At 44.5% G+C, this 13,409-nt stretch overlaps 6 protein-coding genes across 6 annotated transcripts; 5 read left to right on the top strand and 1 right to left on the bottom strand.

Annotated features, from left to right (window-relative positions):
* Positions 1-1,218: 1,218 nt before the first annotated feature.
* On the top strand, positions 1,219-2,013 carry F5147DRAFT_21017 (uncharacterized protein). The gene is made up of 7 exons (XM_041428611.1): positions 1,219-1,312; positions 1,375-1,400; positions 1,459-1,468; positions 1,515-1,534; positions 1,585-1,617; positions 1,681-1,777; positions 1,835-2,013. The coding sequence occupies exons 2-7, from the start codon at positions 1,380-1,382 to the stop codon at positions 1,885-1,887; spliced, it is 234 nt and encodes a 77-aa protein (XP_041296377.1). The 5' UTR covers positions 1,219-1,312; positions 1,375-1,379; the 3' UTR covers positions 1,888-2,013.
* Positions 2,014-2,515: 502 nt separating this feature from the next.
* Positions 2,516-3,234, top strand: F5147DRAFT_678730 (uncharacterized protein). Its single transcript, XM_041436216.1, has 4 exons — positions 2,516-2,613; positions 2,677-2,717; positions 2,775-2,803; positions 2,858-3,234. Exons 1-4 carry the CDS (start codon positions 2,532-2,534, stop codon positions 2,997-2,999), a joined length of 294 nt encoding a protein of 97 aa, XP_041296378.1. The 5' UTR covers positions 2,516-2,531; the 3' UTR covers positions 3,000-3,234.
* A 1,246-nt stretch (positions 3,235-4,480) lies between these two features.
* Positions 4,481-6,341, top strand: F5147DRAFT_20884 (uncharacterized protein). The gene is made up of 15 exons (XM_041428595.1): positions 4,481-4,616; positions 4,674-4,683; positions 4,730-4,749; positions 4,800-4,832; positions 4,896-4,992; positions 5,049-5,077; positions 5,134-5,164; positions 5,228-5,260; positions 5,312-5,355; positions 5,410-5,464; positions 5,529-5,627; positions 5,685-5,795; positions 5,859-5,899; positions 5,957-5,982; positions 6,039-6,341. Exons 1-15 carry the CDS (start codon positions 4,563-4,565, stop codon positions 6,175-6,177), a joined length of 822 nt encoding a protein of 273 aa, XP_041296379.1. The 5' UTR covers positions 4,481-4,562; the 3' UTR covers positions 6,178-6,341.
* Positions 6,342-6,733: 392 nt separating this feature from the next.
* On the bottom strand, positions 6,734-7,339 carry F5147DRAFT_678745 (uncharacterized protein). Its single transcript, XM_041436217.1, has 3 exons — positions 7,229-7,339; positions 6,909-7,159; positions 6,734-6,856 (listed from the first exon to the last, which is right to left on the bottom strand). The coding sequence occupies exons 2-3, from the start codon at positions 7,111-7,113 to the stop codon at positions 6,804-6,806; spliced, it is 258 nt and encodes an 85-aa protein (XP_041296380.1). The 5' UTR covers positions 7,114-7,159; positions 7,229-7,339; the 3' UTR covers positions 6,734-6,803.
* A 1,494-nt stretch (positions 7,340-8,833) lies between these two features.
* F5147DRAFT_678750 (uncharacterized protein) lies at positions 8,834-9,453 on the top strand. Its single transcript, XM_041436218.1, has 5 exons — positions 8,834-8,881; positions 8,941-9,051; positions 9,105-9,145; positions 9,203-9,231; positions 9,288-9,453. Exons 1-5 carry the CDS (start codon positions 8,878-8,880, stop codon positions 9,442-9,444), a joined length of 342 nt encoding a protein of 113 aa, XP_041296381.1. The 5' UTR covers positions 8,834-8,877; the 3' UTR covers positions 9,445-9,453.
* Positions 9,454-10,441: 988 nt separating this feature from the next.
* On the top strand, positions 10,442-11,438 carry F5147DRAFT_678751 (uncharacterized protein). Its single transcript, XM_041436219.1, has 3 exons — positions 10,442-10,866; positions 10,917-11,044; positions 11,228-11,438. Exons 1-2 carry the CDS (start codon positions 10,450-10,452, stop codon positions 11,037-11,039), a joined length of 540 nt encoding a protein of 179 aa, XP_041296382.1. The 5' UTR covers positions 10,442-10,449; the 3' UTR covers positions 11,040-11,044; positions 11,228-11,438.
* The last annotated feature ends 1,971 nt before the right edge of the window (positions 11,439-13,409 follow it).

The following is a 13,409-nucleotide window of genomic DNA, read 5'->3' on the forward strand; positions in this document are numbered from 1 at the left end:
TAGCTATAGACTGACTGCTTGCACGTGTGGAGAAGGAATTGAAATTCGTTCAATCGTTGACCAACGAGATGCAACTCACTATTCAATTCAATGCAGTGCTTCCCATAGACGTTCAACGTTCATGCGCTGCCATGAGACACTCATCTTCAGTTTATCACACGATCAGACAACTGCACCACCGGTCATCAACTGTAACCCCCGTGGCGGTGGTGGTGATTCAGGGAACAGAGGTACACAGGAAACAGACAGGGAGACATCAATGTGATCTGTACAGCATTGTAGAGATGATCAAAATATACAAGAATAAGTACTATTAGTAGCATAATACCGCCAGCAAATGCCACAAGTAAAAATATCAACATCAGCGTACGCCGTATAGGGCGGACCGTCGGCCGTTCTAAATCGGTAACAAACAAGCGCACACAGCCTTAAAGATCTACTCGTTGACAAGTCACCAGAACTTCTTCAACGAGTCGCAACGGAAAAACAGTCTTACTACACAGCCTCCGACCCAGGAGCTTGTTTTCAGCTTGTTCCAGTGCTTAAAAATAGCGCTACAAAATGGAGCGCTCCTCAAAGGTTTCATGATGGGGAGGACGCATGGATTGAAGCTTGTGCATAAGGCACAATTCTGGCAAGGGAATGGCAAGAACAAGGCATCCACGCTTTCATCATGTTTACCAACATCGACTGGCACCTCCTCACAGAGTTGATTCGTGGGAACGACTTGGTTTATTTGTCTCTCCCTATTGGCTCAAAGGTCTGTCTACGCTCCCCTTCAGCATCTCTGAATCTAGATTCCTGAGATTTGCCTCCCTTGCACGGACATCGTTCGCGAAACCATAGGCGTCGAAGCCTATCGTCATGATGTGTGTGTGCACATCCAGAGGGGTCGTATCAGGTGAAGATGGAGCTTTGTCACATGGCTGTGGTTGATACTAATAACCTGATATCAACATCCGGTATTCCTTCGCCTGCTCTTAGATATATAGTTTCATCCATGAATAAAAAAGGATGGTCACAAACACGGGGACCTCAGCTTGGCATGAGATGTTTAGAACAGTTGTTTAGAACCAGAACATCGTTCTAAAAGCTGTGGGAAGTCATCTGGCACTGGTCATCCAATGTATCTTTTATCAAGTTACTCCCCGGCCGGTACATCCAGTGAGCGGTAAAACGCTTCATCACCGTGACGACCACAGCAAGCCAGCCAAGTTTCAACTCACTAATTTCAATGAAATCCCCGCGTCTGCGTTACCACCTTGATGGGTTCACAGCCCATTCATAAGAGCTAAGAGGGCGCATAATGTGTGTGCGTGTGTGTGAAACGCATTTTTGACCTCTAGGTGGTGTGTTCAACTGACGATATCGCAGCAGCGATGAGCTTGCAGTCCGTCAAGGTGCGTCTCTTTTGTCGATATGAGGGCGATTCACAATTGACAAATCATGTATTATCAGTACATACATGGTGCGTACTGTGCGTACTCCACATTCTTTGTCCTAACACAGTTCAGCATCGATGGCTACATTCTGGGTAGGCTTATTCTGATCTGTCCACATCCGCTCACATACTCGCTTATTCAGACCTATGATTATGTATGTTCACTTCATGAAGAGGTAATACACCTGCTCCATGATGCACTTCGTTCTTGATATCAACAATATCATTGCTGTGCACAGTGGACATTTTTGCTTCAATCACGCTGGAACAAGATGAAATGCCTCTATATCATCACACGATACCTCCCCTTTATATTTCTGGCCATGGATCTATCCAGTGCGTCCCGCTCCAGCACACATCGTCCTGATGGTGAATTGACACTTGTTTTTTTAGTGTACTTTACCCCAAATGAGAACCCAGGTGTATGTGATGTGGTGGAAAGTTAAAGAACGAACGACTTACTGCATGAATTCGCCAGAAATGCCGGGTGTTGGAAAATACTCAATCAGGTACGTGCGTAGTGCATTCATGTATGCACGTCCTTTCTGAAGGCTATTACTTTCCTGTCACAGGTCTTGGAATAGTATTAGTCATTGTCTCCGAAAGTATCTCTCGTCTCTCCCGTATTATGTGTGTTTCTGATCTGATTCATCCAGCTTTTTTTATCATTAGAACATATGTGCTCTGGAACAAAAATAGAATCTTGCTCATAGCCATCTTGTCCACCTTTTTCGTGAGTCCCCAATTCACTCACAATACCCAAGCTAGTGGTGAATGCATCAGCTAGACTTTTCTCGTAGCATCCTTCAGCATTGTCTTCGCCACTGGCGTCCCCGCAGCATGTACTCGCTCTTACCCTCTGGCGTTCCACGACCACTTAAACATTCTGTTCACTTTCATAGATGCGACTAGTGCGATCCCAGGAACCACAGGGTGCTACGAGAATTCAACAAGTTTCCAGTGCTTCATAGCATTTCTTCTCCTTTTCGTGTTCGAACTGGGTGGGTAGTAACCAGGAGCATGTACATGCACAAACACGTGCTGATAGGTGTTCTCCCCAGGACTCATAATACTCACACTCATACGCGCCATGCAGAACTGGCGGATAAACTCAGGTGGTCTATACGTTGTCCTGGTGAATCATAACATATCCTATTATGCATGCGGTCTTCGTGAGTCTACAATCGTTCGAGCCGTTTTCCTGTACTCAGCCGTTATCATTCTCTTTCCTGAAGTGTTCTCGGTTACGAACATCATCACATCGCTGCTCCTCCAGGTGCGATAATCTATTAAATGCTTGTTATGATCGAGCCGTCGATGTTCTGCGTCCCAGTACTACGCCTACCAAACTATTTTGTATAGGTATGTCTCCACATCCTCCTGCTAACAATATCCAAAATGTACACCCACATATAGTGTCCAGTGCATCATGCTTGCAATTCTTGCCACGTGCATGCACCTCCATCTCTGGCAGGTGAATCAACATCCACACAGCTCTACTAACACCCTTGTGCATGTTCCAATATCCGACATTTCATTTGCAAATCCCACGGCGTGATTGTCTTATCCCGTGACTTATTCGGTATCGTTCATGGAGCGAGGTTTGGACCGTACAAGATGACTGGTGGGAGTGGGTTTGGTAGAGTTGGTTACGTGCTTAACTTATAGGATGAATCTGTCGCAGGGCGGTAGGAGCATTTGGATGTCCTTGATCTATTTAAGACCTGTATTTTTCAGTGTAAGCGGTGGCGGCGCAGGGATCCAAATCTTGAGTGTGCTAGACCCAAAATCAAGGATGATCTAAGTCTGCTCCGGAGTCCTGCTACACATGATCATGTATATTACGAGAATTTGACTTGGTCACACACAGCCATGGATGATCGATGATCGCTCATATAGAGAAGCAGGAGTCCTCGACAAAGTTGTATGTTCCTCAAATCGATTTCTGTACGTGCCTTTGACTGCAGTCTCAGTCTGCGCAAACGAAGGGTTGGGTCGGGCTCCAATTGTTCAGCACATTACACAGTCGTGGAGATAGTAGTCTGGAATGAACGGCTGTTCTTCTGGTGGAGTGAAAGATGACAACGTCTTACAGAAGTTAGACCTGTTGTGACCCTCGCAAGGTTTGATGAGCCCTTGAAAATACAAGTTACTTGCTACCCATATCGTCAGCATCAGGTGCTATTGCATTACATTATAGGAGAGTACGTACAGGTTCGCCGAACATCGAGCTCTATCATTCTCAGCTTGCTTTCAGGACTTCGGCAGAGCCTATTGAGTACATGGGAGAATTGTGTCGAATAACAAAGTTCAAGCTCGAGCGCTCAATGCCTGGTCTCCCTCGTCCTGTATGATCAAAAGTCCTGTGCGCTTTCATGATAGCTATAGACTGCTTGCACGTGTGGAGAACAAGATGCAACTCACTATTCAATTCAATGCAGTGCTTCCCATAGACGTTCAACGTTCATGCACTGCCAGAGACACTCATCTTCAATTTATCACACGATCAGACAGCTGCACCGCGTCATCAACTACAACCCGCAGCGGCGGCGGTGATTAGGTACACAGGAGACAGACTGACAGACATTGATGTGATCTGGACAGAATTGCAGAGATGATCAAAATATACAAGAATAAGTACTACTAGTAGCACAATACCGTGAGCAAATGCCACAAGTAAAAATATCAACATCAACATATAGGGCGGTCGGCTGTTCTAACTCGGTAAACAAACAAGCGCACACAGCCTCATAACCTGATATCAACATCCGGTATTCCTTCGCCAATTCTTACATAGTTTCATCCATGAATAAAAACGGATGGTCACAAACACGGGGTCGTCAGCTTGGCATGAGACGTTTAGAACCAGAACATTGTTCTAAAAGTTGTGGGAAGTCATCTGGCACTGGTTATCCAATGTATCTTTTATCAAGTTCAACTCCCCGGCCAAAACGCGCCATCACGATCACAGCAAGCTAGCTGAGTTTGAACTTACATTAACTTCAATGATATCCCAGCATCTGCGTTACGACATTGACTCATGGGTTCACAGCCCATTCATAAGAGCTAAGAGGGCGCATGATGTGTGTGCGTGTGTGTGAAACACATTTTTGACCTCTAGATGGTGTATTCAACTGACGATATCACAGAAGCGACGAGCTTGGAGTCCTTTAAGGTGTGTCTCCTTGTTGATATGAGGGTGAATTACAATTGACAACTCATGTACCATCAGTACATATTGGGTGGGTGCCACCTGAATCCAAAATTCTTTGTCCTAACACAGTTCAGCGTCGTTGGCTGCATTCTGGGTAGGATTATTCCGATCTATCCACGTTCGCTGTCGAACTCGCTTATCCAGACTTACGATTATGCATGTTCACTTCATGAAGAGGTAATACCTTCGTTCCATGATATATCTCGGGGTTGATATCGACAATATCATTGCTGTACACAGTGGTCATTTTTGCTTCGGTCAGGCTGGAGCAAGATGAAAGGCCTCTATATTGTTACACGATACCTCCCCTTTATCTTTCTGGCCACAAATCTATCTAGTGCGTCCCGTTCCAGCACATCGCCCTGATGATGAATTGACACTTGTTTTTTTTAGTGTATTTTATCCCGAATGAGAACTTAGGTGTATGTGATATGGTGGAAGGTTCAAGAACGAACGACTTACTGCATGACTTCTCCAGAAATGCCGGGTGCTGGAAAATACTCAATCAGGTACGTGCGTAGTGCATTCATGTATGCACGTCCCTTCTGAGGGCTACTACTTTCCTCTCACAGGTCTTGGAATAGTACTAGTCATTGTCTCCGAAAGTATCTCTTGTTCCCCCCGTATTATGTGTGTTTCTGATCTGATTCATCCAGCTTTTTTTATCCTCTTGCTCGTAGCCATCTCGTCCACCTTTTTCGTGAGTTCCCAATTGACTCACAATGCCCAAGCTAGTGGTAGATGCATCAGCCAGATTATTTTTGCAGTAGCCTTCAGCATTGTCTTCGCCACTGGCGACACTGTAGCATGTACTTGATTTCACCTTCCCTCTGGCGTTCCACGACCATTAAAGCATTCTGTTCCCTTTCACAGATGCGATTAGTGCGCTCCCGGGAATCACAGGGTGCTACCGGAATTCGACAGTTTCCCAGTACTTCATACCATTTCTTCTCCTTTCCGTGTTCGAACTGGGTGGGTAACCAGGGGCATATATCTGTACAAACACACACTGACAGGTGTTCTCCCCAGGACTCATGGTGCTCACGCTCATACGCGCCATACAGAACTGGCGGATGAACCCAAGCCGTCTGTACGTTGTCCTGGTGAACCATAACATATCCTATTATGCATGCAGTCTTCGTGAGTTTACACTTGTTCGCGCTGTTTTCCCATACTCATCCATAATCATTCTCTTTCCTGAAGTGCTCTCGGTAACGAACATATTCGCATCGCTGCTCCTCCAGGTACGTGAATATCTTAAATCCCTTTTATGATCGAGCCGTTGACGCTCTGCGCCCCAGGACTCCTACCAAACCTTTTTTTTCAAGTATGTACCGCCACATCTTCCTGCTAACAATACCCAAAATGTACACCCACATATAGTTTCCAGTTTATCATGCTTGTAATTCTTGCCACACGCATGCACCTGCATCTCTGGCAGGTGAATCAACATCCACACGGCTCTACTAGCAACCTCGGGCATGTTCCAATGTCCGACATCTCATCAAATCCCACGGCGTGATTGTCTTATCCCGTGGCCTATTCGGTGTCGTTCGTGGAGCGATGTTTGGACCGTACAAGATGACTGGCGGGAGTTGGTTTGGTAGAGTTGGTTACGTGCTTAACTTATAGGATGAATCTGTCGCAGGGTGGTAGGAGCATTTGGATGTCCTTGGTCTATTTGAGACCTGTATTTTTCAGTGTAAACGGTAGCGGCGGAGGGATCCAGATCTTGAGTGTGCTAGACCCAAAATCAAAGGATTATCTAATTCTCCTCCGGAGTCCTGCTAGTACTACAGATGATCATGTATATTTATATTACGAGAAATTTGACTTGATCACACACAGCCATGGATGGTCACTCAGATAGAGAAGGAGTTGTTCACGACAAAGTTTTACGTTCTTCAACTCGAGTTTCTGTATATGCTCCTTTGACTGTAGTCTCAGTCTGTGCAAACGAAGGGTTGGGTCGGGCTCCAATTGTTCAGCGCATTACACAGTCGTGGAGATGGTGGTCTGGAATGAACGGCTGTTCTTCAAGGGGAGTGAAAGATGACGACGTCTTATAGAAGTGAGACCTGTTGTGACCCTCGCAAGGTTTTATGAGCCCTTGAAGTTACTTGCTACCCATGTCGTCAGCATCAGGTGTTATTGCATTTCATTTGGGTAGCACTGCGTATTTCCATCACGGACAGCAAAGTCTGTAAGATTATCAGAGAAACAAATACAATTAATCTGAGCACATATACGAACACTTAAATTCCGAGGCAAGGACGAAAGTCGGCACTACGTCAGCAGGAATCAACCCATCCAAATACCATGGATGAGACTCATTGGTCTGCGATAAGAAAGGGAAATTTGGTAGACAGTGGACCGTCCACAGCAGCTTGCAGATGTCCAACAGACACAGTAACAAATGTACCATGTGCGGCGGTGCGGGCGGCCATAACACGATCATATTATCATCATAACAAGACAGAACGCAAAAAGGAAGAAAATATGATCTGTCGTCTCATGTCGTCAATAACGTTCCGTCAATACCAATTGCCTGCTGCTGTAAACTCGTTGCTTACCTGAGTTCCCCTAATCAGCATGAATACTGTCCGGGATCATCGATTATCAAGGGTGCGTGCGAGCTTTGATTATCGCTGGGCCTGTCAAGTGACAGTCTTAAGCGCTACTTGGTAAAAAAAAAAGCCATGGCGCCAAATGAATATCAAAATCGATTGCCAATTTTGGCTATTTGTATTTATTTTTAAATCCAGTTGATTGTCCTCTGACCCTATGTTGGACTTAGCCCTTTACTCGGGGTTGGCTATTTGTACCCGCTCAGCCACGCGTTTTGAATTTGGCAAGTATCATGTAGTTTGAAGTATGACTATCAGTGAAATTACTGCCTCGGGCATCGGAAATGCAGCTGTATCTTTTATCAAGCGCTCCCCAGCACGTACATCCGGTGAACCGAGGAACGTTCTATCACGACCACAGCAAGAAGCTCAGTTTAAACCCCTACTAAATCCAATAATCGTATCCAGTGTTTGCGCCGGCACCCTGATTGGTTCATGGCTCATTCATATAAGAGCTAAGAAGGCGCATGATGTATGTGTGAAACAATTTTTTTTGACCTCCAGATGGTGTATACGACTGACGATATCGCAGTAGCGAGGAGCTTGCAGTTCCTTTCGGTGCGCCTCCTTTGTTGATATGAGGGTGATTCACAATTGACAAATCATATATTTATCAGTACACATATGGTGCGTACTGTGCGAACTCCACATTCTTTTTTCTAACACAGTCCAGTGTCGATGGCTACATTCTGGGTAGGATTGTTCTGATCTATCCACGTCCGCTGTTAAACTCACTTATTCAGACCTATGATTATGCATGTTCACTTCATGAAGAGGTAATACACCTGTCCCATGATGCACTTCGGTTTTGATACCGACAATATCATTGTCGTGCACAGTGGACATTTTTGCTTCAGTCAAGCTGGAGCAAGATGAAAGGCTTCTATATCGTCACACGATACATCCCCTTTATCTTTCTTGCTACGGATCTATATTGTGCGTCCCGCTCCAGCACACATCGCCCCGGTAATGAATTAACACTTGTTTTTCAGTGTACCTTACTCCGAATGAGAACTCAGATGTATGTGATGTTGTTGAGAGTTAATGAGAACGAACGACTTACTGCATGAATTCGCCAGAAATGCCGGCAGTTGGAAAATATTGAATCAGGTGCGTGCGTGGTACCTTCATGTATGGACGTCCTTTCTGAAGGCTACTACTTTCCTCTAACAGGTCTTGGAATAATACTAGTCATTGTCTCCGAAAGTATCTCTCGTTCCCCCCGTATTATGTGTGTTTCTGATCTGATTCATCCAGCGTTTTTTATCCTTAGAACATATGTGCTCTGGAACAGAAATAGAATCTTGCTCGGAGCTATGGTGTGCACCTCTTTCGTGAGTTCCAATTCCACTCGCCATATCTAAGCTAGTGGTAGATGCCATCAGCCAGATTTTTATCGCAATATCCTTCGGCGTTACTTTCGACAGTACCACAACATGTACATGCTCTCACCTTCCCCCTGAGTTCCATGACCACTAAACATTCTGTTCACTTTCACAGATGCAACTAGCACAATCCCGGGAATCACAGGGTGCTCCCGGAGTTCATCCAGTTTCCAGTCCTTCGTACCATTTCTTCTCCTTTCTGTGTTCCAAATGGGTGGGTAACAAGGAAAGCATGTATACGTACAAATACGCGCTGACAGGTGTTCTCCCCAGGACTCATGATACTCACGCTCATACGCGCCGTGCAGAGCTGGCGGATAAATCCAAGCCGTATGTACGCTGTCCTAGTGACCCATAACGTATCCTATTATGCATGCGGTTTTGGTGAGTTTACACTTGTTCGCGATGATTTCCCGTAATCATTCTCTTTCCTGAAGTGCTCTCGGTAACGAACATCTTGATATCTCTGCTCCTCCAGGTACGTGAATATCTTAAATCCCTTTTATGTTTGAGCCGTTGATGTTATGCGCTCCAGGACCCGCCCTATCAGATCATTTTGTATGAGTATGCACCTCCACATACTGCTGCTTATTCCTGCTAATAATAACCGAACCGTACAGTTTCCAGTTCATCATACTTGTAATCCTTGCCACGCGCATGCACCTCCATCTTTGGAAGGTGAACCGAAATCCACACGACATTACTAGTACCCTCGTGCCAATGTCCAACATGTCATTTGCAGATGATGCAGTACCCCTAACAGATCATTTTGCATGAGTATGTAAATTCAGCGGCGTAATGTAGTACCCCTATCAGATCATTTTGTATGAGTATGTAAATTCAGTGACCTGTGGCTTATTCGATGTCGTTCGTGGAGCAGTGCTTGGATCGTAAAAGAGTTTGGTAGAGTTGGTTACGTACTTAACTTGTAGGATGAGTCTGTCACGAGGGTGGGAGGAGCATCTGGATGGCCTTGGTCTATTTAAACCCGTGGTTTCCACTGTAAGCGGCAGGGGATTCAGGATCCATAATTCGAGTGTGTTGAGAGCCTGACGACAATGAGTAATATGGTACAGATATACTAAAGCACACCAAACTCCACGAATTAACGAAGGTCTCTGTTATGATAGGATGTGCTTCTAACAAATTGTTTCGCTCGATTGAGCAAGCTATTAGCACCTTGTGGCCTGTCGATGAATGGCTACTTGTAAGATGGCATCATGGGGGAGTCAGAGCATCCCGCCTTGACGTGGAGCGGAAGCACTTCTTGACCCGCCATATCGCTTATAACATTATAGAAAGGCCGATATTCATGGTATAGTGGGTAAGTGTCTTATGGTATTGTTCATGAGATATGTTTGAATATCTGGCGTGCGGGAAATGCAATGCGGTCACGGGTATATTGGAGAGTGCGCGACGGGTTCAACTATACGGTGATGTTGGAATTGACAGATTTGTGGTACGCGAGAGATTTGGCGGGCCTCACTACTAGTAGTTGAGGGTAACCGCCTTTGTGGAGACAGTAGCACCGGCGTATGTGCTATGCGGCTGTGTCTCGGGAATTAAGTGTAAAGCCAAATCTGCTTCCTGCAACTGCGAGATACTGGGGAGAGGTTATCGTAGTTAATATATTGTTGTGGAGGAAGTACCCGTACCCGTGCGCCGCGTTGCTGCGGGGGCCGGGCATATATGTATGTCGTTGAGCTGAACCAAAAATGATTACTATTGCGCTTAGCTGCACAGCCACTCGACACGTTATTATCTAAGCCGCATCATTTTTGCATGTCGAACTCTGGAGGACGATTTGCACCTTACAAAAATGCTCTCACCGCGATTTCTAAGAGGGCGGGAACACCACTACCTTCTCTCATAGTCTCTTTTGCCATCCTTCATGAATTAACTGCCATCGTTCCCATTGTGGGTATTTTTTACACAGCACGGAGTCTAGGCGCAGGCGAGCGTGTTGTCAACGCTGTTGCTCTCCAACGAGATGGCTCTATCGATGACCAGTATTGGGTGAACACCCAGCTGAGATCGTGGGTTGATGAGGGCGAGCAATGGGCTGGTCGCGTTGGACGTCGATATGGCATCTTCGGCTTTGAGAAAGGCAAGGTTGTTGACCAGACCCAGACGAGCGAGTTGTCTGGTAAGCTAGCGGGGGACGTTGCTAATGCTGTTCTGGCTTATGGTGCCGTCAAGGTATTTTTTTTTCTTTACCGTGGCTGGGACAGTGACTGATATTCGTTCAGGCACTTTTACCTGTCCGCATTGGTCTTTCGTTATATCTTTCTCCGATGTTCTCTCGGACAGTTGTAGAGCCGATTCGATTGTGTGGCCTTCGTCTATTAGGACGCGATCCGAAATCTATGTAAAAGGTGGGTGACGTTCCAATTTTTTTCCATGATGATTTCGCTTGCCGCCCCAGTCGTAGCTATAAGCGTTGACGAACGGTAGAGCATAAAGCCAAATATTTGCACCACTGATTTATCCTTACCTCCTTCTTTCCATAAATTTGAAGCTTACTATCTGTCTCACAGGTTATCGTCATATAAGTGACACATACTAGTAATGAGCATACCCTTTTGTCACTTAAAAGACGTCTTATATAATGCTCGTTTCCTCCGATGCGTTTGAGCCATATTTTTCTTCCTCCCAGTCAAATTGGCTCTCCAAAGACTTGTTCCACCTTTGATGATGCCTCATTCCCTGGGGAGAGCGCTTCTATCTCGTCCTAGTGTCTCGTGCTACATGCGATTTCAGTGGAGCACATCCAGGCCATACTGTAAGAATGATACATTAAATACCTACAATTATAGATGAAATGGGATACAATAATTACTGAAGTCCATAGATACCTATCATTGTAGGGCTGATATATCAATGGAGGATCCTGTCAGGACACTCCCATAATAATCTCACACCCCTAATTTTCGCATTTTTGGCCACCTACTGTGGGAATTTCCCCACAACACTTAAAAATAGATTGCTTCTCCACATTTTCGCATTTTTAGCCACCCCACTACACCTAAAACATCACCCATTTTGGGAATCTCCACAATATCAATTATTCCCACACCCTCCCCACCTCACTGCAGCTTCACCACCACACCACAATAGGTCCCCTCTTGTATCTAAGTAGTATTTTGGTATATATATGTATAATATAATGTAATAGACCGCTTTTTTTGCTTATTTGTGTGCCTGCTCCTCCTCTAGAGGCTATTTAACATATGTTAGAGTAAAGAACACTTTCGCACTTTTGCCCCCTTGGTGGGAAAGTGTTCTATTATATTCAAAACATGTTTATGAGCATATATGAGTATATTTCCATCTTTATTTGACCCCCTGAAGCGCCCTACATCAATAGATATAACACATATGCAAGAAAACACAGAATATGTTCCCATTTAATTATTTCTAGGTGGACAGACTTGGAAAAATGATTCCCAGCATCTATTCAACAATATGAACAATGTATCAGGAGCCCAGGACCATGGGATGATTCCCTGTTGCATGGTGTGCCCCCCCCTCTCCTGGTGGTTCACCCTCTGTGATTTTTTTTCCTGCAGGACCGGACCTTAATTGAGGTGAGGGGTCTATTTCTATGTATATTTGGAGTAGATCTATCATATAGCTGGCCCATAACACACATAGGATCCTGCTACAAGAACAAAAACATAGAAAATCTCACTTTTGACACTTTTGATGTTTTTGAGTATCTTACTCTTGCATAAATAATACAGCCTGTTTATATATCATTAGCATAGCATATATACTTGCTTTTTATGACAAGGATCAGCCCTACATAGGGCGCAAATTTGATATCTGATGTACAGGGGGTATTTCTACTGATAGGAAACCTACAGAGTAATCCAGCCTGTGATAAGTGATCAGATACCTGGGATACCTCTTATATATGTCCCTAATGATGGACTTGAAGTTTTAGAAAGATCAGTGAAGGACTGACTGAATGACAAGTAAAATGACATATGTGTGAAAAGTGACAATTGACATCTTTTAACACAAAGTCACATTTATATATGGTACAGGGCAAATATTTCATTGGAAATATGTAGGATATATGATAGACTACTAAATGAACCTATGCTACATACTGCCCTGAGGTTAGAGGGTGATGGAATGAATGTGGTGTATATTTGAGTTGACCCAGCATTAAAGTCCTACTGCTGCCTAACTGACCATTTTCGATGTTTTGAGTCTTTGAATTTTCCCACACTCAATTTCTTATCTATTTCACTTCCTCAGGACTCAATTCTTGTTGGATTGTTTTGTAAATTTAGGTATATGATAGTGAATGTACTTTAAATCTACTCCAGGTGTCTGATTATTAAATTTCGATGTTTTGAAAGTATGGGCTCCTTATCAGTAGAAATAGCAAGTATCTACACTAGCTCAAACCTCCAGCCTATTTTGAGCTGATCCTTGTCATAAAAAGCAAGTATATATGCTATGCTAATGATATATAAACAGGCTGTATTATTTATGCAAGAGTAAGATACTCAAAAACATCAAAAGTGTCAAAAGTGAGATTTTCTATGTTTTTGTTCTTGTAGCAGGATCCTATGTGTGTTATGGGCCAGCTATATGATAGATCTACTCCAAATATACATAGAAATAGACCCCTCACCTCAATTAAGGTCCGGTCCTGCAGGAAAAAAAATCACAGAGGGTGAACCACCAGGAGAGGGGGGGCACACCATGCAACAGGGAATCATCCCATG

Source organism: Suillus discolor, assembly GCF_016758755.1.
Source record: "Suillus discolor strain FC423 chromosome Unknown F5147scaffold_10, whole genome shotgun sequence".
Taxonomy (NCBI): Eukaryota; Fungi; Basidiomycota; class Agaricomycetes; order Boletales; family Suillaceae; genus Suillus; species Suillus discolor.

What these genes read in the sequence shown, in the direction of transcription:
- F5147DRAFT_678750 (XM_041436218.1), top strand. An exon ending in TGATATCTCTGCTCCTCCAG is followed by an intron (nt 9,146 to 9,202) that starts GTACGTGAATAT and finishes TATGCGCTCCAG; the next exon opens with GACCCGCCCTATCAGATCAT. An exon ending in TATCAGATCATTTTGTATGA is followed by an intron (nt 9,232 to 9,287) that starts GTATGCACCTCC and finishes CGAACCGTACAG; the next exon opens with TTTCCAGTTCATCATACTTG.
- F5147DRAFT_678730 (XM_041436216.1), top strand. Translation starts at nt 2,532, where the DNA reads ATGCAGAACTGGCGGATAAACTCAGGTGGTCTATACGTTGTCCTGGTG. An exon ending in TCACATCGCTGCTCCTCCAG is followed by an intron (nt 2,718 to 2,774) that starts GTGCGATAATCT and finishes TCTGCGTCCCAG; the next exon opens with TACTACGCCTACCAAACTAT. An exon ending in TACCAAACTATTTTGTATAG is followed by an intron (nt 2,804 to 2,857) that starts GTATGTCTCCAC and finishes ACCCACATATAG; the next exon opens with TGTCCAGTGCATCATGCTTG.
- F5147DRAFT_20884 (XM_041428595.1), top strand. Translation starts at nt 4,563, where the DNA reads ATGGTGTATTCAACTGACGATATCACAGAAGCGACGAGCTTGGAGTCC. An exon ending in CGTCGTTGGCTGCATTCTGG is followed by an intron (nt 4,750 to 4,799) that starts GTAGGATTATTC and finishes TCGCTTATCCAG; the next exon opens with ACTTACGATTATGCATGTTC. An exon ending in TACCAAACCTTTTTTTTCAA is followed by an intron (nt 5,983 to 6,038) that starts GTATGTACCGCC and finishes ACCCACATATAG; the next exon opens with TTTCCAGTTTATCATGCTTG.
- F5147DRAFT_21017 (XM_041428611.1), top strand. Translation starts at nt 1,380, where the DNA reads ATGAGCTTGCAGTCCGTCAAG. An exon ending in CATCGATGGCTACATTCTGG is followed by an intron (nt 1,535 to 1,584) that starts GTAGGCTTATTC and finishes TCGCTTATTCAG; the next exon opens with ACCTATGATTATGTATGTTC. An exon ending in TATGTTCACTTCATGAAGAG is followed by an intron (nt 1,618 to 1,680) that starts GTAATACACCTG and finishes TGCTGTGCACAG; the next exon opens with TGGACATTTTTGCTTCAATC.
- F5147DRAFT_678751 (XM_041436219.1), top strand. Translation starts at nt 10,450, where the DNA reads ATGTCGAACTCTGGAGGACGATTTGCACCTTACAAAAATGCTCTCACC. An exon ending in TGGCTTATGGTGCCGTCAAG is followed by an intron (nt 10,867 to 10,916) that starts GTATTTTTTTTT and finishes ATATTCGTTCAG; the next exon opens with GCACTTTTACCTGTCCGCAT.
- F5147DRAFT_678745 (XM_041436217.1), bottom strand. Translation starts at nt 7,113, where the DNA reads ATGATCGTGTTATGGCCGCCCGCACCGCCGCACATGGTACATTTGTTA. An exon ending in CCTTGCCTCGGAATTTAAGT is followed by an intron (nt 6,857 to 6,908) that starts GTTCGTATATGT and finishes ATAATCTTACAG; the next exon opens with ACTTTGCTGTCCGTGATGGA.